Source organism: Scyliorhinus torazame, chromosome 7, assembly GCF_047496885.1.
Source record: "Scyliorhinus torazame isolate Kashiwa2021f chromosome 7, sScyTor2.1, whole genome shotgun sequence".
Lineage (NCBI taxonomy): Eukaryota > Metazoa > Chordata > Chondrichthyes > Carcharhiniformes > Scyliorhinidae > Scyliorhinus > Scyliorhinus torazame.
Window position 1 is genome coordinate 186,147,859 of NC_092713.1, and position 27,780 is coordinate 186,175,638.

General features: G+C 46.3%; 1 protein-coding gene across 5 annotated transcripts in view; it reads right to left on the reverse strand.

Annotated features, from left to right (window-relative positions):
- LOC140426738 (fibroblast growth factor 18-like) overlaps nucleotides 1–27,780 on the reverse strand; it is a 313,982-nt gene that overhangs the window by 21,242 nt on the left and 264,960 nt on the right. For all 5 annotated transcript variants that reach the window (XM_072511863.1, XM_072511868.1, XM_072511866.1 and 2 more), the window contains one exon: nucleotides 6,253–6,359. In XM_072511863.1, coding sequence (XP_072367964.1) covers nucleotides 6,253–6,359 — 107 coding nt within the window. The remainder of the gene's footprint in view (nucleotides 1–6,252; nucleotides 6,360–27,780) is intronic.

The window sequence follows — 27,780 nt, forward strand, 5'->3', positions numbered from 1 at the left end:
CAACATCGCATGGGTGGAGTTCACGGTGGAGGCCTTGCGGGCGACAGCTTTAGCTATGGATCAGCATGTCCAAGGCCTGGGGCATTCTGTGCAGGTGCTGACCGAGGCCCAGGGCAGGGTTGCCGCCTCACAGGCAACCACGTCCCAGAGCCACCTAGAAATTGCAGCAGCGCTCCTCAGCGTGGTCCAATCACAGCAGGCCATGGCATTGCCCTGACGCTGGCCGACGTGGCACCGTCACAGAGGGTGGTGGCCCAGTCCTAGAGGGAGATGGCGCAGTCACTGGCTGATGTGACACAGGCCCAGAAGATGGTGGCACAGTCAATAGGTGATGTGGCACAGTCCCAGACATAGATGGTCCACTCCCTGTGCTCCATGGCTGCGAGTGTGCAGACCCTGGTGGAGACTACAGCGGGCCTCCAGGACTGGCAGTGCCAGGTGGCGGGAGTGCCTCACAGAATTGCTCCACTCGCACCCCTCGCATGGTGTAGCCCAGGGGCCAACGGGCACCCCGAGGGAGGAGGTGATGGGGTCCGTGCCAGTGACTCCTGCTGTCCCTGGTGCATCTGGTGGGCAGCGGGCAGAACAGGGCAGCACCAAGCCACCCGGGATGCCCGAACAGCAGCCGGGCTCATCCAGGCCCAGTAGCCCCAGAAGACGTCCGTCAACAGGGAGCCAGGTCCCAGGGCAGGAATCACAGCAGGCCACCTCTACTCCCGCTGTACCATCTGGGGAACCACCTAGCCATAGCGTTAGGGTCCGTAGAGCCTGAAAGCTCGTCACTAGTTAAGTTGGCAAGGGTGCAGGGCACAGTTATAGGGACTAGGGCACAAATCTGTAAATATTTGTTCACATCAAACACCTGTTACCACTGTTACAACCTGCCTCGGTGCCCTGTCAGAGGGGTGTGAGGAATAGGCTGGTTTGGGCTGGCCAGAGGAGAAGGGGGGAATGTGCAGACGTTGTGGATGGCCCGGGCTCCCCTCCCCCTCACTCCCCTGCCCCCCCCCTCCCACCCGCCCCCACCACCGTCTCCCCAGGGAATCAATGGCACCGTCTGATGGAATAGCCAGCTCGCATGCAGGGATCACCCAGGTGGACGGTGGAAAGTGCTATCATGGGCATGAGTCAGACATTGTCAGATGATGTGGAGACCAGCACTCATCATCATCCCCTATCTCATGGACCAGACCCACTGTTACTGCCAACCCAGGGCCCAGACCCCGTAATGCGGCAGGTTTGTATCATGGAACTGGTTGCAGGCGAGGGGGTGGCCGGGCGGGGAGTGAGGGGTTGAGGGGATGGGATGCGGTGTCCGTGCCCCTGGCCAGTAGTCCCCCCACCCCCCAGTGTGTGTTGGTCCTTGGATGAGGCCTGGACAGTGGGTGCACGGACAATGGTAATTGCGGTCCGTGCCTGGGCACCGCCCCAGTCCTTTGTGGGGGTCACCGTGGCCACTCAGCCTGTATTACCGTCACTCCGCCGGCCCTAGAAGGTGTTCCCCCATCCCAGCCAGCCTGGCCGGTGTCCGGCCCGGCAGCCCACAGTCGCTCTTCTCTGTGTCCTACCTCCTCTCTCCCTCATCAGCCACAACGTCGGTTTCACGATTTTTAAAAGCACAAGTGAAGCTCGCCGTGGTGAACTCAGCCCATCGGAGGCGGAAAGTCACGTAGGCCCCAGAGAATACCATCAGAGCTGTCGAGGTGCCGGAGAATTGCGATTTGGTGTCAAGTCAGCGCCTGACGCAATTTCGGCGTCAGAACCTATTCTCCGCCCAGTCACGTTTCCCGATTAGGGCGTCGGCCAACAGAGAATCCCGCCCCATGACTTTCCATGAAGAGTCGATGTAGCTCCTCAAAACTGTTTCACCATTTGAGTGAATCATATCTGACCCAACTGTGTCATATGTTGCTTAATTGGTCACACGCTTGCGTCGGAGGTTGTTGGTTCAAGTCCCATTTCAGGACTTGCGCAAGAAAATATAAGGTGAAACTCCAGTGCCATACTGAGCAAGTGCTGTCTTTTGAATGAGATGCTAAACCAGGTAGACAGGGAGGCCCTGTCTACCCTCCTAAGGTGATGTACAGGAATCCATGGCAATATTCAGGATGAGCAGCGGAGGTGTCCTGGTCAATATTAATCACAACAACTTCTCAAAAACAGATTGTCTGGTTATTATACAATTTCTGTTTAAGAAAACTTGTTGTACACTAATTGGCTGCTATATTTCCTGCCTTCACAACATTGAATACAATTTGAAACTATTTAATTGGCTGTCAAGTCATTTGGGATAACCTGTGGACATGCAAGTTGCTCCGTAAATGTAAGTCTTCCTTTTCTTTTTTGATCAATATCTCAGCTTCCCTTACCCCATCTTTGGCCATGTCTAATTATTCTTATCAATATGGATTTGTTGCTCACAATATGGTGCTTATGTTACTGGACAGCAAAGCAGAGATTGAGACTTTTAATCCAGAGAATATGGGGCGAGATTCTCCCAAAACGGCGCGATGTCCGCCGACTGGTGCCCAAAACGGCGCCAATCAGACGGGCATCGCGCCGCCCCTAATGTGCGGAATGCTCCGCATCTTTGGGGGCCGAGCCCCAACATTGAGGGGCTAGGCCGGCGCCGGAGGAATTTCGCCCCGCCAGCTGGCGGAAACGGCCTTTGGTGCCCCGCCAGCTGGCGCGTAAATGACATCCCCGGGCGGCGCATGTGCGGGAGCGTCAGCGGCCGCTGACAGTTTCCCACGCATGTGCAGTGGAGGGAGTCTCTTCCGCCTCCGCCATGGTGGATGGAGACCGTGGCGGAGGCGGAAGGGAAAGAGTGCCCCCACGGCACAGGCCCGCCCGCGGATCGGTGGGCCCCAATCGCGGGCCAGGCCACCGTGGGTGCACCCCCCGGGGCCAGATCGCCCCGCGCCCTCCCCCAGTACCCCGGAGCCCGCCCGCGCCGCCTTGTCCCGCCGTTCAAAAGGTGGTTTAATCCACGCCGGCGGGACAGGCAATTTATCGGCTGGACTTCGGCCCATCCGGGCCGGAGAATCGAGCGGGGGGGGCCCGCCAACCAGCGCGGCGCGATTCCCGCCCCCGCCGAATCTCCGGTGCCGGAGACTTCGGCAACCGGCGGGGGCGGGATTCACGCCAGCCCCCGGCGATTCTCCGACCCGGCAGGGGGTCGGAGAATGGCGCCCAGAAACTCCAGCACGCAGAGACCCAGAGTTACAGAGCAGAGGCCCAGAGTTACAGATCAGAGGCCCAGAGTTACAGTGCAGAGGCCCAGAGTTGCAGAGCAGAACCCCAAAGTTACAGAACAGAAGCCCAGAGTTGTAGAGCAGAATTCCTGGGTTACAGAGCAGAATTACAGAGCAGAGACCCAACATTCCAGAGCAAAGGCCCGGCGTTACAGAGCAGAGGCCCGGCATTACAGAGCGGAGATCCGGCGTTACAGAGCAGAGACCTGGTGTTACAGAGCAGAGTCGCAGAGTTACGGGGCAGAGGCCCAGAGTTACAGAGCAGAGGCCCAGAGTTACAGAGCAGAATTCCAGAGTAAGAGAGCAGAGGCCCGGCATTACAGAGCATAGGCCCGGTGTTACAGAGTAGAGGCCCGGCATTACAGAGCAGAGTCCCAGAGTTACAGAGCAGTTGCAGAACAGCGGCCCAGCATTATAGAGCAGAGGCCCAGCGTTTCAGAGCAGAGGCCCAGCATTACAGAGCAGAGGCCCAGAGTCACAGAGCAGGGGCACGGCAGTATAGACCAGAGGCCCAGCGTTACAGACCAGAGAGCCGGAGTAACAGCGCAGGGGCACGGCGTTATAGAGCAGAGGCCCAGGAATAGAGAACAGAGACCCGGAGCTACAGACCAGAGGCCCGGTCACAAAGCAGAGGCCTGGAGTTACAGAGCAGAGTTACAGAGCAGAGGCCCAGAGTTGCAGAGTAGAAACCAGAGTTACAGAGCATAGGCATGGCATTACAGAGCAGAGGCCCAGCGTTACAGAGCAGAGTCCCAGAGTTACAGAGCAGAGGCCCGGCATTACAGAGCAGAGGCCTGGCATTACAGAGCACAGTTCCAGAGTTACAGAGCAGAGGCCCGGCATTACAGAGCAGAGGCCTGGCGTTACAGAGCACAGTCCCAGAGTTACAAAGCAGAGGCCTGGCATTACAGAGTCCCAGAGTTACAAAGCAGAGGCTGGACATTACAGAGCAGAGGCCTGGCATTACTGAGCAGAGTCCTAGAGTTACAGAGCAGAGTCCCAGAGTTACAGAGCAGAGGCCCGGCATTACAGAGCAGAGGCCTGGCATTACAGAGCACAGTTCCAGAGTTACAGAGCAGAGGCCCGGCATTACAGAGCAGAGGCCTGGCGTTACAGAGCACAGTCCCAGAGTTACAAAGCAGAGGCCTGGCATTACAGAGTCCCAGAGTTACAAAGCAGAGGCTGGACATTACAGAGCAGAGGCCTGGCATTACTGAGCAGAGTCCCAGAGTTACAGAGCAGAGTCCCAGAGTTACAGAGCAGATTCCCAGAGTTACAAAGCAGAGGCCTGGCATTACAGAGCAGAGGTCCAGCATTACAGAGCAGATGCCCAGCGTTACAAAGCAGAGGTCCAGCATTACAGAGCAGAGGCCCAGAGTCATAGAGCAGAGGCCCAGAGTTACAGAGCATGGACTAGAGTTACAGGACATGGACCCAGAGTTACAGAGCAGAGGCCCGGCATTACAGAGCAGAGGCCCGGCATTACAGAGCAGAGTCCCAGAGTTACAGAGCAGAGGCTCAGAGTTACAGAGCAGAGGCCCAGCATTACAAAGCAGAGGCACAGCGTTACAGAGCAGATGCCCAGAGTCACAGAGCAAAGGCCCAGAGTTACAGAGCATAGGCCCAGTGTTGCAGAGCAGAGGCCTGGTGTTACAGAGCAGAGGCCAAGCCTTACAGAGCAGAGGTCCAGAGTCATAGAGCAGAGTCCCAGAGTCATAGAGCAGAGGCCCAGCGTTATAGAGCAGAGGCCCAGCGTGACAAAGCAGAGGCCTGGAATTACCAAGCAGAGTCCCAGTGTTACAGAGCAGAGACCCAGAGCAGAATCCTAGAGTTATAGAGCAGACACCCGGAGTTACACAGCATAGATGCTGAGTTGCAGAGCAGAGACCCAGAGTTACAGAGCATAGACTCAGAGATACAGAGCAGAGACCCAGAGTTACAGAGAAGAGACGCAGAGTTACAGAACAGAATTCCAGCATTACAGAGCAGAAGCCCAGAGATACAGTGGAGAGATGCAGAGTTACAGAGCAGAGAACCAGAATTACAGAGCAGAGGCCCAGGGTTACAGAGCAGAGACCCAGGGTTACAGAGCAGAGTCGCAGAGTTACAGAGCATAGACCCAGAGTTACACAGCAGAGGCCCAGCGTTACAGAGCAGAGACACAGTTACAAAGAAGAGATCAGGCGTTACAGAGCAGAGACCCTGGGTTACAGAGCAGAGTTCCAGAGTTACAGAGCAGTTGCAGAGCAGAGGACTGGCATTACAGAGCAGTGGCCCGGCGTTACAGAGCAGAGGCCCAGAATCACAGAGCGGGGGCACGGCATTATGGAGCAGAGGCCCAGGGATAGAGAACAGAGACCCGGAGTTACAGACCAGAGTCCCGGCATAGGAGAGCAGAGGTCCGGCGTTACAGAGCAGAATCCCAGCATTACAGAGCAGAAGCCCAGAGATACAGAGCAGAGGCGTAGAGTTACAGAGCAGAGACACAGAGTTACAAAGCAGAGAACCAGAGTTACAAAGCAGAGAACCAGAGTTACAGAGCAGAGACACAGAGTTACAAAGCAGAGAACCAGAGTTACAGAGCAGAGACACAGAGTTACAAAGCAGAGAACCAGAGTTACAGAGCAGAGACACAGAGTTACAAAGCAGAGACCAGGCGTTACAGAGCAGAGACTAGGTGATTTAGAACAGAGACCAGGCTTTACAGAGCAGAGACTAGGTGTTGCAAAGCAGGGACCTAGATTTATAAAGCAAAGAGAGTAATAGAGCCAAATCTAGAGTTAAAGAATAGAGAGCTAGAATAGTACAATACTACTTAAAGGGAAAGGGGTGTAGGTCAGTTTATGGTTAGACCTGGACTTGGTTCAACAGGAACATGCATTTTGCTGAGAAACCTGGTTCATTCCAGATGCACAACTGTGGTGAAAATGGGATTTTAGTGGACGGAGCAGAGAGTGGAATTCAGAGAGAGGTGAATTAAAGCAGAGATCACACTTACCTTGCCCACCAGTTTTCCCCTCTTGTTCATACACAGATAATGGTCTGTCTCCTTCCCCTTGATCCTGACTTGGCTGCCAAATGTGTCTGTTTCCACTAAGAGCTGGGCTTGGAAAGTAAGAAGAGAGAAACATTAAGACAGCTGAAATTTCACATCAGATTGCTAAATCTCCAGCTATTGGTATAGAAACCCTGAGACATCAGGTTGAGCTAATAATACAGTCATCCAAATACTGTCAGAGATAACATTCAAAGTGGCAATGTGAAATATTCCACCTGTAATGCTCTCTCCACACTGTCCCCATCAAACACTCTCAGGACAGTACAGCACCGAGTTAGATACAGAGTAAAGTTCCCTCTACATTGTCCCCATCAAACATTCCCAGGACAGGTACAGCACAGGGTTAGATACAGAGTAAAGTTCCCTCTACAATGTCCCTATCAAACACTCCCAGGACAGATACAGCACAGAGTTTGATACACAGTAAAGCTCCCTCTACTCTGTCCCCATCACACATTCCCAGGACAGGTACAGCACGGGGTTGTTACAGAGTAATGCTTCCTGTACACTGTCTCATTGCACCTGACCTCGCAGTGGGGAGACAGTGATGCAGTGGTATTTTCATTAGACTAGTAATCCAGAGACGCAAGGTAACCCATGTTAGATGGTGAAATTTGAAAATAAAATCTGGAATTGAAAGTGTAATGATCGTCCTGTTACAATAGCAGAACTACACCCATCGACTCACTGTATCAGTGCACAACTACCCTATCTTAGACTCTTTGAAAATAAGTTTCTTTACTCATTTTCTTTCAATATTTCAATTATTAATGATAATATATTCAAATTGAAGAAAATATTTCTATCTTGGTCATGTAACTGGAGGTGGGAGCTCATATGACGAAAGCTCTATGAACCTAAGTTCAACCATATCAGTAGGTTCACCATATCAATGTACATGTAGTCTCCCCGTGTCTGCATGGGTCTCACCCTTACTACCCAAAGATGTGCAGGGTGGGTGGATTGGCCACGCAAAAACTGCCCCTTAATTGCAATTTCTCTTTAAAAAATCAATGTACATGTATAACAGCAGTCTCACTTTTTTAATGTTCATGTGTACAACAGTGTCACTCTCAGTGTGCAAACCAGCAGACTTACTGGCCTGAATTTTCCTAACAATGAGGAGGGTGTCCAGGGTAGGCAAAATGGTGCCTCTGACCCGATTCCAAAAATTCTATCTCCGAACCCAGCACCCACCATTTTTGTCAGGGGTAAAGGAGCAGACTGTACTTTGGACAGTCTGCTCCAGGGTTAACGAGGCAAATTCACATATTAAAATTGAGCTGCCTTCAAACATTCGCTAGTGGAATGTGTTACGACTTCCTGGGCTGGTGCGCGGTAAATTCCAGCCCCACTTGACCCGGAGTCACAACTTAAGTGAATTACGAATAATTCTTAGAAAAATATCCAAATTCTTTGGCCCTTGGCTGCCCAATAATTACAGTCACCAGGTTTGTAAATGGAAACACAATTATTGTTTATTTATAACATGGACTACAATTAAATATGCAGCAAATAAACTGGTCAACTATTATCTAATTCCCCACTTTAACTTGCTCCACACCCTCTGCATACACACACACAAGACTGACAAACACGGAGGGGAAGAAAGGGGTAAAATAAATCATAAGTAAAAGGAAAAAAGAGTCTTTGTTTCAGAATGTGGTTTCCAGCACCTTACTCCTCTTCAAACCTTGTTTTCAGTTTGTTGTTGTATTGTGGGTTCATTCTGGTCTCTGCAGTTTCAAAAATACTGCACTCACAGGCCTTTCTGGAGAGAGATAGCAGGTTCTGGTCTTTGTTTGCAGCCAGTAATGGTTTTCCTGTAGATGTATTCATTCAGGTTCTCTGCAAGTTCAGAAATACAGCAAATAACTTTTCTGGGGGAAACACAGAGGAGAGAGAGTAGCAGGACCTTGTCTCTGTGCTGCCAGGATCAAAACTGAGCTCCTGCAAATCATTCCAGTGGGATAGGATCCAATCACCAGTTGTTACTGGGCAGAGTAATTCATTTGCCATCAGACAATCAATCAAACTGAGTCCCACCCCATTTCTCTCTCTGGTGCTGAAAGGTCTGAGGCCTCCTGTTAAAGCCAGCAGCAATTAGAAGAGTATTCTCTCCCGTAACTTCTGAATTCTGCTGCTTGACTTAAAGATACATGCCCAATTATCATCCATCTACCAAAAATAATAACAACAAAATAAAAGAAAGGGGCAATAAGGGAATAAACATGAAGGACCCTTACAGAACGTTAAAAAAAATCACTTGTCGGATTCACACTTTTCAGGAGTACTAAACCTACCAGAGTTCTTTGGAGAGGTATGGTAACATTTTGAATAGGTTCGGGGACAACTTTGGGAGAGGTCAGTCGCCCTTTGGAGGTGTCAAATGCCTTTTGGGATTGTTAAAGGTAAGATAAATGTGTGTCAAATGTGGATAAACTCATTGGAACTTTAAAGCTGTCAAGGCACTTGAATCTCATTGGAATGGTTACATTTATTGGCATTTCAATATTATGTCCTTTAAATTAAAAAAAAGTTAGAATTTTTTTTTTTTAATCCGTGCTTGCTCTTTCACTGTGTCTGTTGACAGACGCCTGAGGGCTATTGTTTTAGTATTGTACTGCATGATTGATTTCACACCCTATCATTGTCACAGTGGGGTATCTGTCAGTTCACAGTTTGATTGGCAGTATCAAGTGGTTATAAAATCTTTGAAATGGGGCCATCATTACAAATACTTCTTTTTACAAGGGATCAAGCACTGAAATGCAATGTTTGTTTTATGGATGATTGAGTAGTTGAATGAATTTAAATGTAACAATTTTTAAAAAATGAAAACAGATCACTCTAATTCATAAAGTCTGCAACAGACACTGAAAACGTTTTGTATTTAACCTCAACATGGGCCCTGTGGTTCGCCCGTGACAGATACTGGTGAGTTGGTATCGGGCATGTGTGGTCAAAGGGTGATGGGTGTGGGAATGGGTTGACATGAGTAGACATTAAGTTGGTAAAGGTGTTAAAATGGGTTATGAGTGATGTATAGAGGGGCATAGGTTGACATGGAGATTTATGAGGAGCCATAGATGTGGGTGGGGGACATGAGATGAGATGTGTTGGCATGGATGGGGCATGGGGAGTGTTTGGGGTGGGGTGAGAGGGTGTGAGGGGTGAAGCCGAGAGGGCTGTTTTGTATTTTCTTTCAGAACACAAAAGCCAACCTTTCACACATGTCATCTCCACACCTAGCAGTTCTTGTGGCTGCCTCTGCATATTTTATGGGGACAAGTGGGCCCAACTCTAGTTATTACCTGCAATGCCATCCTCATTCTTCACCCCCCTCCCCCTACCCCTGCCGACTAGGGCACATTCTGATAGTAAATTTTGCTGAGTCAGGGATTTTACTGAAGACAATCAAATTGAGTGTAATCTACAACTGCACAATTATGGGGCACAATTCGATGAAAAAAATCTGCCCGTTTTTGGGTGTGTTTCTTGGTGACTGCAATGCCGAGAAACACCTCGCTATTCAATGGCACTTTACCATTTGTTTTGGCCTCGGGAAGTTTTTCTTTGCTGAGGCCACACTTAGTCATTTCCTGCTGCCGATCCCAGCAGGAAAGGCTCGTCGCAGATTGGGATGTCTTTTCAGAAGATTGCCCAAATCTTTCCCATCCCGTTTCAGCACACTCCTCCTTTTTGACCCCCCCCTTAACCTCAGGGAGATCACCGGGGACACCCTCTCACACTTCCAGGATGCCAAGCTGACAGTGCCAGGGTGCCACCCTGCCCGGGGTCCCTAAAGGCCCAAGTGCCATTACGACTTGTCCACATTTGTGGAAACCAGTACTAAACGCTACCCTGGCGATGCCTCCCAGGCGCAGCCATTAAGTCCCGGGCACCAGGAGAATCCCGTGGAGGGATATTTAAATTAGTCTAATGGCTCATTTAAATATGCAGATCAGGATCATGCCTAGTGAACTAGAGATCCAGATCACGACGACTTGCGAGATTTTGTTAAATCTCGCAAGGCATTTCAAGTATTGCAAATCTCGCGAGAGGCTTCTCTCAAGATTAAACAGCCTTATCCCGACACCAAGTCAGCCGCAAAGAGGCCGCTGAATCACGCCCAAGATTTGAAGTTGAGAATGCTTACAGCATTATTTACCTTGTAAGTTTTCCAACAGCAGATGGAGCAATGAACCACTTCATTCCGCATTCCTTGCTCATTGAGCCCTCCTGTCACTAACACAAAGGTGTTTCTCAATTCTTTAAATATTCTAAAAATTAATGAAGCTATTCATTAAAAAAAAAACTAAAATATATTCTCTCACAAAATAATTAAATCATTCACTAAATGCTTTTTTGTGGTCTATTGAACTTTTCAAACCGGCTTCAATCTCAATCAATTCAGTTTTGACGAATAGACAGGCCAGAGAATTTTAATTAATTTAATAGTGTACAACTGAGTGTCAAAGACGATTGGAGCTTTCCCCTTATCCCCCCTCTCAAGACTCTCTTCATTAGTTCTGTGCTCTCCCTGATTTTCCATGTCCATTCCTCCTTTTCTGTTGTGGGATTTACAATGCCAAGGAGCTGATTAGTTCAGTTGGCTGGACTTCTGATTCGTGATGGGGAGCGTGGGTTCAATCCGGTACCACCTGAGGTTATTCATTTATTCTCAACCTTGCACCTCGTCTGAGGAGTGGTGACCTTCGGGTTAAATCACCACCAGTCAGCTCTCTTGCTCTAAAGGGGAGAGCAGCCGATGGTCCTCTTGGGCAATAGTGACTTTCACACCACACCCAGTTCTGTTCTATACAGATTATACAGGAGTATATAATCCACATCGTGGTTATGTACATTACACCAGTGTTTTTCAAACTTTTTTGCCCATTTTTACCAACCAACCATCCTTCGGGACCCATGCCGCCAACTGACCTTCGCTACCCATTATGGCCAACCTTCGCGACCCATGCTGACTGACCTTCGCGACTCACGCCAGCTGACCTTCGAGACCCACCATTTTCTCTTATCTTTAATGCGAGAGGTGAGCCTGGGCTTATATTCTGTAGTCTAGAATAGCGAAGAATGAGAAAAGACCTCATTGAAACAGGCATTATTCTCTCAGGACTCTACAGAACAGATGCAGAATGTAAGTTTTCCTCAGATGGGTGGTTTACAGTCTGGGGACATAGTCTGCAAATTACAATGCAACGGTTTTAGACATAGATGAAGAGGAATTACTTAACTGAAACTATTGTGAATCTTTTTAATCTCTAAAACTCACTATCAAAGAGAGGCTCAGCCATTGAGCATATTCAAGACAGATGCAGGAAGACTGAATTGAATTTTTAAAAAATCTTCTCTTGGGTCAGCACGCTGACATCAGAAGGAGGTGGTGTTTCTCTCTGGGCTCCGGGAATGCACACTGATGAGCGGGCACGCATGTGCAGCGCACCCACATTTTTCTAGCCGGTCGCAGCCATCATTTTTAAAGCCGCTCGCAGCCGACATTTCTAAAAGCCATGGGTCCCGACCCCCACTTTGAAAATGCCTGGATTACATTGTATTCCATCGCATCTAAGTCTGTTATGTACATTACTATTAGATATATCGCATATAGTTATGCTGTATAAATTGCACCCCGATACGCCATATTTAGATTAGAAATGGACGGCATGGTGGTACAGTGGTTAGCACTGCTGCCTCACAGCACCAGGGACCCGGGTTCAATTCCGACCTTGGGTGACTGTCTGTGTGGAGTTTGAAAATTCTACCCTGTATCTACGTGGGTTTCCTTCAGGTGCTCCAATTTCCTCCCACAGTCCAAAGATGTTCAGGTTAGGTGGATTGGCCATGCTAAATTGCACCTTAGTGTCCAAAGGTTAGGTGGGGTTATGGGGATAGAGCAGGGGATTGGACCTAAGTGAGGTGCTCTATCGGAGTGTCGGTGCAGACGCGATTGGCTGAATGGTCTCCTCCTGCACTAGGGATTCTATGATTCTATTGTAAATGGAATCTATCACACAGGTCTCTTATAAACATTGAACTGAGCTTTATCATTCATTTTATTTCTACATCAATTACAGTGGGATATCTCACAGCTCTGTCATATATATTACACTGAGATATATCACACACATTTGTTACATAGATTGTAATAGGATAAATCTCTCACAGCTCTTGATATATATTGAAAAATAACCATTTTTCAGGCTTTCTAAAGAATAAGGCTATCTTGTGTCTCCTGTTAACAGCAGGGATCCTTCAACTAAAAGATTGTCTAAAACCTGGTTCGACTTTGCACCCTTGATAAATAGCGAGCAATGAGATATCCTGGGAGTACTTATAACACCCAACTATTGGTGTTTTGGGTTTGGTTAGATGTTAAAATTTTAAAACTATGAAACCTGACCCCAATCTATCCAATTCCAGGATTTAATAGAGGTGGGACAAGGCTCTAATAACCTGCCCTGTTATTATTAGGACCTCTGCAGAAACGTTATGCCTCCATTGTTATCTCATATTTATAGGATGGTCTGTGGTCTCAGACACTGTGTGCTGTCTGGAATGAAAGAGTAAAACAACCTGTTGCTAGCCAAGTAGCAAAGAAAATGATTGATGTGAGGTTTCTAATGTGTGTATTGCTTACTGAGTCTCAAGAGTGTTTAGAATTTCTATAAAATTAGGCTTTGAGAATAGATATTAGACTATTCTTGATGTTGGACTGGACCACTCAATTGGTACCATCAAGACATTCAAGATTGTTAATCTTAGAACCTTGCTAATGTCAAGCCTTGCCTGTTGGATCAGAGTACCTTATTCAATAATGTTCTCAAGTGAGGCAGCGCTTCACGTGCACCTCCTTCAATCTGGTCTATTGCATTTACTGCTCCCAATGCAGTCTACTCTACACTAGAGAGACAACGCAGACTGGGTGACCGCTTTGCAAAACACCTTTGGTCTGTCCACAAGCAGGACCCAAATCCTCCAGTTGCTTGACATTTCAACTCACCATCCTGCTCTCATGTCCACATGTCCTTCCTGGCCTGCTGCAATATTCCAAAGAAGCTCAGTGCAAACTGGAGGAAGAGCACCTTATCTTCCAATTTGGCACGTTACAGCCTTCTGGACTTAACACTGAGTTCAACAGCTTCAAACTGAACTCTCCCCCCCCCCCCCCGCCCCCCACACCTTCACCCCATTTTTATTTGTGTCAATTTATTTTCATTTCTTTAATTGATCTGTTTTTCCCACGCCATTGTCCACTCTGCCCTCACCCCATCCCACTTGGGCCATCTCCCTGTTCCCAATTGCCATTTGACACACTGCTCACCTTGTTCTGCCATTGACACATTCTAATCTCTTTATGTGCCACTATCAGCATCCTTCTTAGCCACCCCCACCCACATTCCCTTTGTTTTTCTGTCCACAATATCTTTGTCAATCTCCACCTATTGCTGTCCCCCTATCCAGCCCCACTGCTTCACTCCCCCACAACAGTACAAATCTGACCCTATTTCCAGTTCTCTCCAGCTTTGACAAAGAGTTATCCAGACTCAAAATGTTATCTCCGTTCACTCCCCAGACCTGCTGAGATTGTCCAGTATTTTCTGTTTTTATTTCAGATTTCAGCATCTACGGTAATTTGTTTTTATTTTATGTGCTATAACTGTTTGCTTGTATTTCAACATCTTTACTACTACATCATGCTCAAAAGAACTTCAGACTTTGGATTTGGTACCAAATCCTCGAGCTCCTTAATACAAGAGGCCAAACTAGACAAATTCTTCACATTTTGCTGCCCAACATAGGTCAACGATGCACAATTTTGTACAAGAATAAGCATTTATATTAATGGATAAAGTTGGCATCACATATTTTAGGTCCTGAGAATACTGTCTGATAGACAAAGATGATACAGTACATTAGTTATTAACGTGGCGGAAAATTACATCCATGTTCACACACAAAGGCATAATTTACCTGCCTCGTCACGCCCAGCTTGGTGACACGATGAGGCCGTTGAATCTCGTGAGCCATTCAAGAGGGTGAACCACACCCATAACCATTGAGTTCTCAGGGTGGTGGGAGAGGCTGTTGAATTTGGAATGTTAAACTGTTACTCTGTCAGTTCACTCGTGAGAGGGACAGTGTGGGTATAGAAATCAGGGAGAAGGACTGTGATAAAATTAAAGAGATTAACATAGAGAGAGAGGAGGTTCTGAGTGGTCTGGCAGGCTTAAAGTAGACAAAACTCCAGGGCCAGATGAAATGTGTCCCAAGCTGTTGAGTGAGGCAAGGGGGAGGGGTCCCCAATCAGGAACAACCATAGGTTCGCCCCAGGAAGAATGTATGGAGGATTTCAGAGCTGGTACCAGTTGGGAATTAGGAGGGTGGGAGATTTATTTATAGATGGGACTTTTGCGAGCTTGGGAGCATTGGAGGAAAAGTATAAGTTGCCCGGGGAAATTTCTTGAGACATATGCAGGTGAGGGCGTTTACTAGACAACAGGTGAGGGAATTTCCGTTGCTCCCGACACAGGGGATACAGGACAGGGTGCTTTCAGGGGTGTGGGTCGGAGAGGGCAAGGTGTCAGAGATTTACCGAGAGATGAGGGAAGAGGGGGAGGAGTCGGTGGGCGAACTAAAAGGAAAGTGGGAAGAAGAACTAGGGGAGGAGATAGAGGAGGGTATGTGGGCTGATGCCCTAAGCAGGGTAAATTCCTCTTCCTCATGCGCCAGGCTTAGCCTGATTCAATTTAAGGTGCTACATAGAGCACACATAACGGGAGCAAGATTGAGCAGGTTCTTTGGAGTGGAGGACAAATGTGGGAGGTGTGGCGGGAGCCCGGCAAACCACGCACATATGTTTTGGGCGTGCCCGGCACTGGAAGGGTATTGGAAGGGAGTGACGGGAGTGATTTCGCGGGTGGTGAAGGCCCGGGTCAAACCAGGCTGGGGGTTAGCTCTATTTGGAGTTGCGGAAGAGCCGGGAGTGCAGGAGGCGAAAGAGGCCGACGTTGTGGCCTTTGCGTCCCTAGTAGCCCGGCGCAGGATCCTACTCATGTGGAAGGAGGCGAAACCCCCCGGACTGGAGGCCTGGGTAAATGATATGGCGGGGTTCATTAAACTGGAGCAGATAAAGTTTGCCCTGAGAGGATCGGCCCAAGAGTTCACCAGGCGGTGGCAGCCATTTCTCGACTACCTAGGGGAACGGTAGAGGGAAGACAGATGACCAGCAGCAGCAACCCAGGGGGAAGGGGGGGGGGGGGAGGGGGAGGGGGGGGGGGGGGTTAGTTTAGTTTAGGTCAAAGATAAAGAGGTTTTGTTACTTGTGTATTGTTAAAAATTTCTGTATTGTTATTGTTGCGTTTGCTTTGTAAGAGGGGAAAAATTGTTGTTTGGGAAAAAAAATTCAATAAAACATTTTTTTAAAAAAGAGTGAGGCAAGGGGGGAAATAACAGGGGTGTTGGCAATAATTTTCAATTCATCTCTAGCCACAGGAGAGGTGCTGGAAGACTGAAGGATAGTCAATGTGGTACCATTATTCAAGAAGGGAGGAAGGGATAAACCAGGAAACTACAGGCCAGTCAGTCTAACCTCAGTAATGGGGAAACTATTGGAAGTAATTCTGAGAGACAGAATTAATCTATATTTGGAAAGTCAGGGATTAATCAAGAACAGTCAACATAGTTTTGTTAAGGGGAGGTCATGTCTGACCAACTTGATTGAATTTTTTGAAGAGGTGACCAGGTGTGTAGTTCAGGGAAATGAATTTGATATGGTCTACTTGGATTTCGTCAAGGCTTTTGATAAAGTCCCACATAGGAGACTGATAGTGAAGGGAAGAACCCATGGGATCCAAGGAAATTTGACAAATTAGATCCAAAATTGGCTGAGAGGCAAGAAGAAGAGTGTGATGGTCAAGGGGTGTTTTTCTGACTGGAAGCCTGTGTCCAGTGCGGTCCCGTAGGGATCAGTGTTGGGGCCATTGTTGTTTGTGGTTTATATAAATGATTTAGATATGAATGTAGGAGGGTTGATTAGTAAATTTGCGGATGATGCAAAAATTGGTTGGGTGGTAATTAGTGAGGAGGATAGCCTTCAATTACAGGAGAATATAGATGGGCTGGTCAGATTGGCTGATCAAGGACAAATGGAATTCAATCCAGATAAGTATGAGGAGTTACACTTGGGCAGGACAACAAGGCAAGGTAAGTCAGCATGGTTTTATGAAGGGCAGATCATGTTTGACTAATTTGCTTGAGTTCTTCGAAGATGTAACAAACAAAGTGAATAATGGGGATCCTGTAGATGTAGTATATCTGGACTTCTGGGAGGCTTTTGATAAGGTGCCGCACATAAAGTTAATGCACAAGGTTAGATCACATGGGGTTAGTGGTAACTTATCAGCTTGGATAGAAGACTGGCTGATGGACAGAAGACAGAGAGTTGGGATAAATGGGTCTTTTTCTGGATGGCAAGGTGTAACTCATGGGGTGCCACAGGGCTCAGTTTTGGGCACCAACTATTTACAATCTATATTAATGACTTGGATACAGGGATAGAGGGTTCTATAGCCAAATTTGCAGACAACACAAAAATAGGTGGGTCAGTAAGTTGTAATGAGGAAATAAGAACTTTACAGATGGATATAGATAGGTTAGGAGAGTGTGCCTAAAATGGGGCAGATGGAGTTTAACGTGGATAAGTGTGATGTCATGCATTTTGGCCGTAAAAATGGGAAGGCCACTTATTATCAAAATGGGGAGAGATTTTGGGGTGCTCCGGTGCAGAGGGATCTGTGTGTCCTTGTGTATGAGTCGCAGAAAACTAGCATGCAGGTACAGCAGGTAATAAAGAAAGCAAATGGAAGGTTGGCAGTTATAGCTAAAGGAATTGAGTATAACGGTAAGGAAGTGTTGTTGCAACTGTGCAAGGCATTGGGGACAGTTTTAGTCCCCTTATCTGAGGGCATTGGAGACAGTTCAGAGGAGGCTCACTAGATTGATTCCAGAGATGAGGGGTTTATCGTATGAAGGGAAATTGAGCAGTTTGGGCCCATACTCCCTAGAGTTTAGAAGAATGACGGGAGATGAAATTGAGGTATAAGATGATAAAAGGTATGGATGAAGTAGACGTGGAGCAGATGCTTCCTCTTGTGGGGCATTCTAGAATGCAAGGTCATAGTCTCATTATAAGGGGTAGCAAATTTAAAACAGAGTTGAGGAGAAACTACTTCTCCCAAAGGGTCACGGATCTGTGGAATTTGTTACCCCAGAGTGCGGTGGATGCAGGGACAGTGAGTAAATTTAAGGAGGAGATAGACAGATTTTTAATTTGTAATGGATTGAAGGATTAAGAAGAATGGGCAGGATGTGGAATTGAGGCCACAATGTGATCAGTGATGATAGTATTGAACGGTGGAGCAGGCTCGAGAGGCTAAATTGCCTACTCCTGGTTCTGATGTTCTATGAAATAACTATTCTGTCTGATTTCACCATCCAGCTCTTGGTCTGTAGCCCTGTGGATAACAGCAACTCAAGCACAAATCTGGTGTTCTTGATTAAGAAGAGAACTTCTTGATTAAAATGGAGATCAGGGGTTGTGGGGAGAAGGCAAGACAATGGAAATGAGGAACCTTTCAGCCATGATTGAATGATGAAGCAGAATCGATGGGCCAAATGACCTAATTTTGTTCCTATATCTTATGGTCTTTTTTTCTCAAAAAAAAACTTAGAGTACCCAATTCATTTTTTTCCAATTAAGGGACAATTTAGCATGGCCAATTCACCTCCCCTGCATATCTTTGGGTTGTGGGGGTGAGACCCACACAGACATGGGGAGAATGTGCAAACTCCACACGGACAGTGAACCAGAGCCAGGATTGAACCCGGGTCCTCGGCGCTTATGGTCTTCTGTTCTTCTGGAATACATGATAAATGGCAGAACCCAGGGAAACACCGAAGATCTTGGTGTGCATGTACACCGGTCCTTTAAGGTAGCAGAGGAGGTGAATATAGTGGTTAAGAAGGCATATGATGTACTTTCCTTTATTAGCCCAGGCATAGATTTTAAGAGCTCGGAGGTTATGCTGGAACAGTATAAAACATTGGTTAGTCCACAGCTAGAGTATTGTGTGCAGTTCTGAAATCCACATTATAGGAGGAATGTGATAGCATTGGAAAGAATCCAGAGGAGATTTACCAGGATATTGCCTGGGCTGGAAAGTTTTAGTTATGAAGGGATTGTATAGACATAGAAAACATAGAAAATACAGCACAGAACAGGCCCTTCGGCCCACGATGTTGTGCCGAACCTTTGTCCTAGGTTAATCATAGATTATCATTGAATTTACAGTGCAGAAGGAGGCCATTCGGCCCTTTGAGTCTGCACCGGCTCCTGGAAAGAGCACCCTACCCAAACTCAACACCTCCACCCAACACCAAGGGCAATTTTGGACATTAAGGGCAATTTATCATTGGCCAATTCACCTAACCTGCACATCTTTGGACTGTGGGAGGAAACCGGAGCACCCGGAGGAAACCCACGCAGACACTGGGAGGACGTGCAGACTCCGCACAGACAGTGACCCAAGCTGGAATCGCACCTGGGACCCTGGAGCTGTGAAGCATTGTGCTATCCACAATGCTACCGTGCTGCCCTTAAGAACAAATAAATCTACACTATATCATTTTACCGTAATCCATGTACCTATCCAATAGCTGCTTGAAGGTCCCTAATGTTTCCGACTCAACTACTTCCACAGGCAGTGCATTCCATGCCCCCACTACTCTCTGGGTAAAGAACATACCTCTGATATCCCTCCTATATCTTCCACCTTTCACCTTAAATTTATGTCCCCTTGTAATGGTTTGTTCCACCCGGGGAAAAAGTCTCTGACTGTCTACTCTATCTATTCCCCTAATCATCTTATAAACCTCTATCAAGTCGCTCCTCATCCTTCTCCGTTCTAATGAGAAAAGGCCTAGCACCCTCAACCTTTCCTCGTAAGACCTACTCTCCATTCCAGGCAACATCCTGGTAAATCTTCTTTGCACCTTTTCCAAAGCTTCCACATCCTTCCTAAAATGAGGCGACCAGAACTGTACACAGTACTCCAAATGTGGCCTTACCAAAGTTTTGTACAGCTGCATCATCACCTCACGGCTCTTAAATTCAATCCCTCTGTTAATGAACGCGAGCACACCATAGGCCTTCTTCACAGCTCTATCCACTTGAGTGGCAACTTTCAAAGATGTATGAACATAGACCCCAAGATCTCTCTGCTCCTCCACATTGCCAAGAACTCTACCGTTAATCCTGTATTCCACATTCATATTTGTCCTTCCAAAATGGACAACCTCACACTTTTCAGGGTTAAACTCCATCTGCCACTTCTCAGCCCAGCTCTGCATCCTATCTATGTCTCTTTGCAGCCGACAACAGCCCTCCTCACTATCCACAACTCCCCCAATCTTCGTATCGTCTGCAAATTTACTGACCCACCCTTCAACTCCCTCATCCAAGTCATTAATGAAAATCACAAACAGCAGAGGACCCAGAACTGATCCCTGCGGTATGCCACTGGTAACTGGGATCCAGGCTGAATATTTGCCATCCACCACCACTCTCTGACTTCTATCGGTTAGCCAGTTCGTTATCCAACTGAGGGGCAAAGCTAGAGCAGACAGAAAGATACCTGGGAGCATAGGTTTAAGTTATGTGGCAGAAGGTTTATAGAATCATAGAATCTACAGTGCAAAAGGAGGTCATTCGGCCCATTGAGTTTAGAGGGTATGTGAGGAAAAGCCTTTTTACCCAGAGGTTGGTGGGAGTTTGGAACTCATTGCCTGAAAGAGTAAAAGATGGAGGCAGAGGCCCTCATAACATTTAAGAAGTATTTAGATGTGCACTTGAGATGCCATAGCATACAAGGCTATGGGCCAAGTGCTGGGAAATGGGATAGTTAGGTAGTTGTTTTTCATAGAACCATAGAATTTACAGTGTAGAAGCAGGACATTCAGCCCATTGAGTCTGCACCGGCCCTAGGAAAAAGCACCATACTTAAGCCCATACCTCCACCCTATACCTGTAACCCAGCAACCCACCCAACCTTTCTGGACACTAAGGGCAATTTTAGTATGGCCAATCCATCTAACCTGCACATCTTTGGACTGTGGGAGGAAACCGGAGCACCTGGAGGAAACACACACAGGCACGGGGAGAATGTGCAGACTCTGAACAGATAGTGACCCAAACCACGAATCGAATTCAGGGGCGAGATTCTCCGACCCCCCCGCCGGGTCCGAGAATCGCTGGGGGCTGGCGTGAATCCTGCCCCCGCCGGTTGCCGAATTCTCCGGCACCGGATATTCGGCGGGGGCGGGAATCGCGCCGCGCCGGTTGGCGGGCCCCCCTCGCGATTCTCCGGCCCGGATAGGCCGAAGTCCCGCTGCTAAAATGCCTGTCCCGCCGGCGTAGATTAAACCACCTACCTTACCGGCGGGACAAGGTGGTGCGGGCGGGCTCCAGGGTCCTGGGGGGGCGTGGGGCGATCTAGCCCCGGGGGGGTGCCCCCACGGTGGCCTGGCCCGCGATCGGGGCCCACCGATCCGCGGGCGAGCCTGTGCCGTGGGGGGACTCTTTTCCTTCCGCCTTTGCCACGGTGTCCTCCATGGCGGAGGCGGAAGAGACTCCCTCCACTGCGTATGCGCGGGAATGCTGTGAGCGGCCGCTAACGCTCCCGCGCATGCGCCGCCCGGAGATGTAATTTCCGCGCCAGCTGGCGGGGCACCAAAGGCCTTTTCCGCCAGCTGGCGGGGCGGAAATTCGTCCGGTGCGGGCCTAGCCCCTTAAGGTTGGGGCTCGGCCCCCCAAGATGCTGAGCATTCCGCACCTTTGGGGCGGCGCGATGCCCGACTGATTTGCGCCGTTTTGGGCGCCAGTCGGCGCACATCGCGCTGATACCGGAGAATTTCGCCCCAGGTCCTTGGCGCCGTGAAGCAACCACTGTGCTACCGTGCCGCCCATCCAGACTACTGCTAGGGACACTGTACATAACTCCCATCAGGGTCTTTTTTGCTTTGTAATTCCTCAACTCTATCCACACAGATTCTTTTGATCCTACATCGCTTCTTGCTATCGATTTAATTTCATTCTTTACAAACAGCACAACCCCGCCTCTTATGCCCATCTGTCAGGTCCCCTCTTCCTCAGTACTAGTGCCAATGTCCCATGAATTTAAACCCATTTCTCTCACACCACTCTCTGAGCCATGTATTTACCTCCTCAATCTATTGACCCTATGCCAGTTAGCTTGTGGTTTAGGTAGTAATCCAGAGATTATTACCTTTTTGGTTTTGCTTTTTAATTTAGCTTCTAGATGTTCATACTCCCTTAGCAGAACTTCTGTCCTTGTTCTCCCTGTGCCGTTGGTATCTACATGGACCACAAAAACTGGTCTTTACCCTCCCCATTCCAAGTTCCTCTGCAGCCCAGATGAGTACCAGGCAGGCAACACATCCTTTGGGATTCTCAATTCTGGTCACAGAGAACAGGAGCATGTCCCCAATTACGATTACATTTCTTTTCTCTTCCCCCACTCCTCCCTGCAGTCCCCATCCCCGTCCACACAGGGAGCAGGAATTTCAAACTTGTTCGACAAGGTCAAGGGCTGAGGTTCCTACTACCCTACCTCCTGGACCCCTCTACCTGCCTCATTTGCAGCCACACCCTCCTGTCCCTGATCACTAGCCGAATTCAAGGTTGTTAATCTCAGGAGCGTGACTGCCTCCAGGAACAATGAATCATTACTGTTCATGAGTCATTGTCATTAATGAATCACTGCTGTTAATGAATCACTGCTGTTAATGAATCACTGCCATCAATTGCTGTCAATGAATCACTACCGTCAATGAATCGTTGTCATTAATGAATCATTGCTGTTAATGAATCATTGCTGTCAATGAATCACTGCCGTCAATGAATCATTGTCATTAATGAATCATTGCTGTTAATGAATCATTGCTGTCAATGAATCACTGCCGTCAATGAATCATTGTCATTAATGAATCATTGTTATTAATGAATCATTGCTGTTAATGAATCATTGTCATTAATGAATCATTGTTATTAATGACTCACTGCTGCCAATGAATCATTGCTGCTAATGAATCATTACTTTTAATGAATCATTTCTGTCAATGAATCACTGCCGTCAATGAATCACTGCTGCTAATGAATCACTGCCGTCAATGAATCACTGCTGCTAATGAATCATTGTTGTTAATGAATCATTGCTGTTAATGAATCATTGCTTTTAATGAGCCACTGCTGTCAATGAACCACTGCTGTCAATGAATCACTGCTGTCAATCACTGATGTCAATAAATCATTGCTGTTAATGACTCTTTGTTGTTAATGAATCATTGTCATTAATGAATCACTGCTGTCAATGAATCATTGCTGTCAATGAATCACTGCCGTCAATGAATCACTGCTGTCAATGAATCACTGCCGTCAATGAATCACTGCTGTCAATGAATATTTTCTGTTAATGAATCATTGCTTTTAATGAATCATTGCAGTTAATGAATCACTGCTGTCAATGAATCACTGCTCTCAATAAATCATTGCTGTCAATGAATCACTGCTGTCAATGAATCATTGCCGTCAATGAATCACTGCCGTCAATGAATCACTGCTGTCAATGAATATTTGCTGTTAATGAATCATTGCTTTTAATGAATCATTGCAGTTAATGAATCACTGCTGTCAATGAATCACTGCCGTCAATGACTCACTGCCGTCAATGACTCACTGCTGCCAATGACTCACTGCTGCCAATGAATCATTGCTGTTAATGAATCATTACTTTTAATGAATCATTTCTGTCAATGAATCACTGCCGTCAATGAATCACTGCTGCTAATGAATCACTGCCGTCAATGAATCACTGCTGCTAATGAATCATTGTTGTTAATGAATCATTGCTGTTAATGAATCATTGCTTTTAATGAACCACTGCTGTCAATGAATCACTGCTGTTAGTGAATCATTGCTGTCAATGAATCACTGCTGTCAATCACTGATGTCAATAAATCATTGCTGTTAATGAATCTTTGTTGTTAATGAATCATTGTCATTAACGAATCACTGCTGTCAATGAATCATTGCTGTCAATGAATCACTGCCGTCAATGAATCACTGCTGTCAATGAATATTTGCTGTTAATGAATCACTGCCGTCAATGAATCACTGCCGTCAATGACTCACTGCTGCCAATGAATCATTGCTGTTAATGAATCATTACTTTTAATGAATCATTTCTGTCAATGAATCACTGCCGTCAATGAATCACTGCTGTCAATGAATATTTGCTGTTAATGAATCATTGCTTTTAATGAATCATTGCAGTTAATGAATCACTGCTGTCAATGAATCACTGCTCTCAATAAATCATTGCTGCCAATGAATCACTGCCGTCAATGAATCACTGCCGTCAATGACTCACTGCTGTCAATGAATATTTGCTGTTAATGAATCATTGCTTTTAATGAATCATTGCAGTTAATGAATCACTGCTGTCAATGAATCACTGCTCTCAATAAATCATTGCTGCCAATGAATCACTGCCGTCAATGAATCACTGCCGTCAATGACTCACTGCTGCCAATGAATCATTGCTGTTAATGAATCATTACTTTTAATGAATCATTTCTGTCAATGAATCACTGCCGTCAATGAATCACTGCTGCTAATGAATCATGACTGTTAATGAATCACTGCTGTCAATGAATCATTCCTGTCAATGATATTGCTCTCAATGAATCACTGCCGTCAATGAATCACTGCCGCCAATGAATCATTGCTGTTAATGAATCATTGCTGTTAATGAATCATTAGCTTTGTCCTCGAATTAAAGTCATACGGATTTGAAATGTTAACTTTATTTCCTCTCTCCACAGATGCTGCCGGAACTGCTGAGTTTATGCAGCATTTCGAGATTTGTTTAACTGTATGTCAAGTATGTGCTTTCTTCTTTATTAGTAGAATCTGTGCCTGGTTGCTTACATTTGGCATATTAAATTGGAGTGCATAGAATTGAGAGCATAGAAACAGGGCTTTCAGACCAGCTGATCTATGCTGGTGTGTATGCTTCACATGAAACTCATCTCGCCCTCCTTCATCTAACTCTATCAACAGAACATTCTGTTCCTATCTCCTCCATGTGGTTGTCAGCTTTCCCTTAAATACCTCTCTGAAGTCACTCTGAGTCCTCATGGCAGCCAGTTCCACATTTTAACCATTCTGTCATAAAATAGTTTCCTCCTGAATTCCATTAGATTTATTTCAGCTCCCTCACAAGTGGAAACATTACATTCTCTTACCTGCCCTTTTGTCATCTTAAAGAGCTTGATCAGAATATCCCTCAGACTTTGGCTTTCTGGGGAAAGAGCTAATCTTTCCTGATTCTCAGCATTGGTATTATCCTTGTAAATCTTCTTTACATCTTCTCTTTATCTTTTTCAGAATATAGAGACCATAACTGTGCACAGTACTCTGTGTGGTCTAACCACGTTTCTGTACAAGTTTTAAAAAATGTCTGGAAATAAAAACTTGTTTTGTGTTTTTTGATGGCCTTGCCAACCTCTGTTATTAGTTTTGTGCATTTCTACCCCATGATACCCAAGCCCCTTTACGCAATTTAAACTTTTATATGGCAAAGAGTATTTTCTTACCAAAATACACCCCACCTCACACATCTATATTCTAATTTTCTTTCCAATTATATGGGTGTTCTGCAAGTTATTGATGTCTTGCTATGATATGCCACCGCCTTCCTCAATACTGAATATACATTTCAATTTAGCATGTCAGCAAAGTCTCAATTGTATTTCTGACTACCAGATGGGTGAGGTTGCGAGGATAGGGTGGAGGCGTGGGCCTAGGTAGTGTGCTCTTTTAAAGGGTCGGTGCAGACTCGATGAGCCGAATAGCCTCCTCTGCACTGTAGTGATTCTATGATTCTATGACTTCTAAATCATTCATATAAATGGTAAAAGACAGTGGATCTTGTGCCAAATCTTGTGGAACAGTATTTCCAACCTTTTGTCGATCTGAGTTGCTATATTTTGTTGTATACGTCCAATTCAGATACTTTCGAGGTGTCATTAGTAGCAAGGAGAACAAAGGATAAACACAAATACACATTCAACAACCTTTATTAAATATACAATTACCTGTATATTACCCACAAAATATTCTCTCGAGGTATGCAAGATTCGTTTATGATACCCGTAAAGATGGCTTCATAGGACTGTTGATCCGATACTGGAGTCCTTCTGGTCTGTCGTCACGAAGGTGATTCTCCTGGCAGTTTTTTCCTTACTTCTATGGTCTAGTCTGGTCGCTCAAGGTCACCTCCCATGTAGAGTCTTCGCTCCTGAAGATTCTGAAGTGCCTATCTTTATCCCCCTTGATTTCACGCACTTTTGCCACTTCCCATGGCCTTCTGCCAATGGGGTATCGGGAAGTGGTTTCAGTATCCAATGATTGGTACCCGATTGACAGGGCACCTGGGCCCACCCCATGTGTCCATCTCCAGTGCCGTTATTCACACGTACACCCTGAGCAAATAAGGTGATGGCGGGAACTCTAAGCACCCAAGAGTGTGGCCCGGCCTGGGTTTGCAACAATAGATCGATGCATATCAATCGGATCGATTATCTCTTGATGGCTGATTGACAGGGCAGGTTCGGACATGTCTTGGCAGCCTGTCTGGTTTCAGTGTATTCAAACTTGGCCAGTTCGAATTCCCATGGGGCTGTATGCTGGAATGAATGTGGCTTCATTTAAAGTGCCCAATTCTTTACTTTAAAATACCCAGTTTAATCAGGCCTAAAACTAGGCCCTGCCAGGATACCACACCTTACTTTTATTTTCTGTTTTTAATCAGCTTGCTATTGTCCCGTGACTCCAAATGTTCTGACCTTAGTCATGTTTCTACTGTGTGTCACCTTAAAAAGACTTACTAAAAATTCAAATGTGTAACATTGAAAATACAAATAAACTACGTAGAAAAGCTAAATATATCACATTACAGTGTTGCTTAAGGTCACAAGAAAGGTTTGAATAATAAGAGCACGTCAGATCATTTGATCCTCCTACTTGTAGAATGTTATCTCTAGTGTTCAAACACAGTCACGGATGAATCGTGCTCTTTTGTTCTTAATGGACAATTTCCTGCTGTAACCACAAAGGGGGCCAGCACTTAGAATTATTCAGGTGTTGCAGAAGAGGAATAAGCCATAATACCAGGGCAAAAACAGAGATAGCAAGAAATGGAGAAAAGCATCTTGTTTGGAGATGGTTGTACAGATTGAAAAATAAGATTATGTTGCAGGAGACAATAGAATGGGATATAAACCAAACACATGAGGCAAACTAATGATCGGTAGCTACTTAATGAAACTCAGTAATCAACCAATTTTTCTGCAGCTGAGCATCAATGTCTGATGGATCTTACTTACCAATGAATCCTAGTTGCCGATGAATGTTATTTACAATGCTTCAATGCTGCTAACTTTTAAATGCTAATGAAGTATAACTGCCAATGAATCTTCGCTGTTGATGAATCTTAGATGTCAATTACCTTTCTTTTCTGATACACCTACAATAATTCTTAAGGCAATGAACTTCAGTTCCTGGTGAAAGTTACCTGATTAACTTTAACTGCTGATGAACCTGAATGGGCAAAGAAACTTGGAAGCTAATGAATCTGAGATGTCGATGAATTTTAGCCACGCATAAATATTAAAAGCTGTTGATATATAGTTGCCAATGAAACTTTATTGCCAAAGAACATTTTAGTTGCCTATCAAGCTGAGCGGTCGATGAACCTTTGAGATTGATGTGTCTGAGATGCCATGAATCCAAGCTGCTGCTGATATTAGTTGCTGATGAAACTTATAAGCCGATGGCTTTCACTGAGCTCTCTGGAGGGAAAACCAAATCCTTCAAATCCTGGAATTGCAGATAGCGATGAGGACTGTCAGAGATATAGATCGGTTGGAGACTTGGGCGGAGAGATGGCAGATGGAGTTTGATCTGGATAAATGTGTCAAATGCATTTTGAAAGGTCTAATACAGGTGGAAAATATACAGTAAATGGCAGAACCCTGAAGAGTATTGACAGGCAGAGAGGCATTTTAGTATAAAAATTGTCAAGTCATGCTGCAGCTGTATAGAACCTAAGTTAGGCTACACATGGAATATCGTGTTCAATTCTGGTCGCCACACTACCAGACGGATGTGGAGGCTTTGGAGAGGGTACAGAAGAGATTTACCAGGATGTTGCCTGGTATGGAGGGCATTAGCTATGATGAGAGGTTGGATAACCCCAGTTTGTTCTTACTGGAACGATGGAGGTTGAGGGGTGACCTGATAGAAGTCTA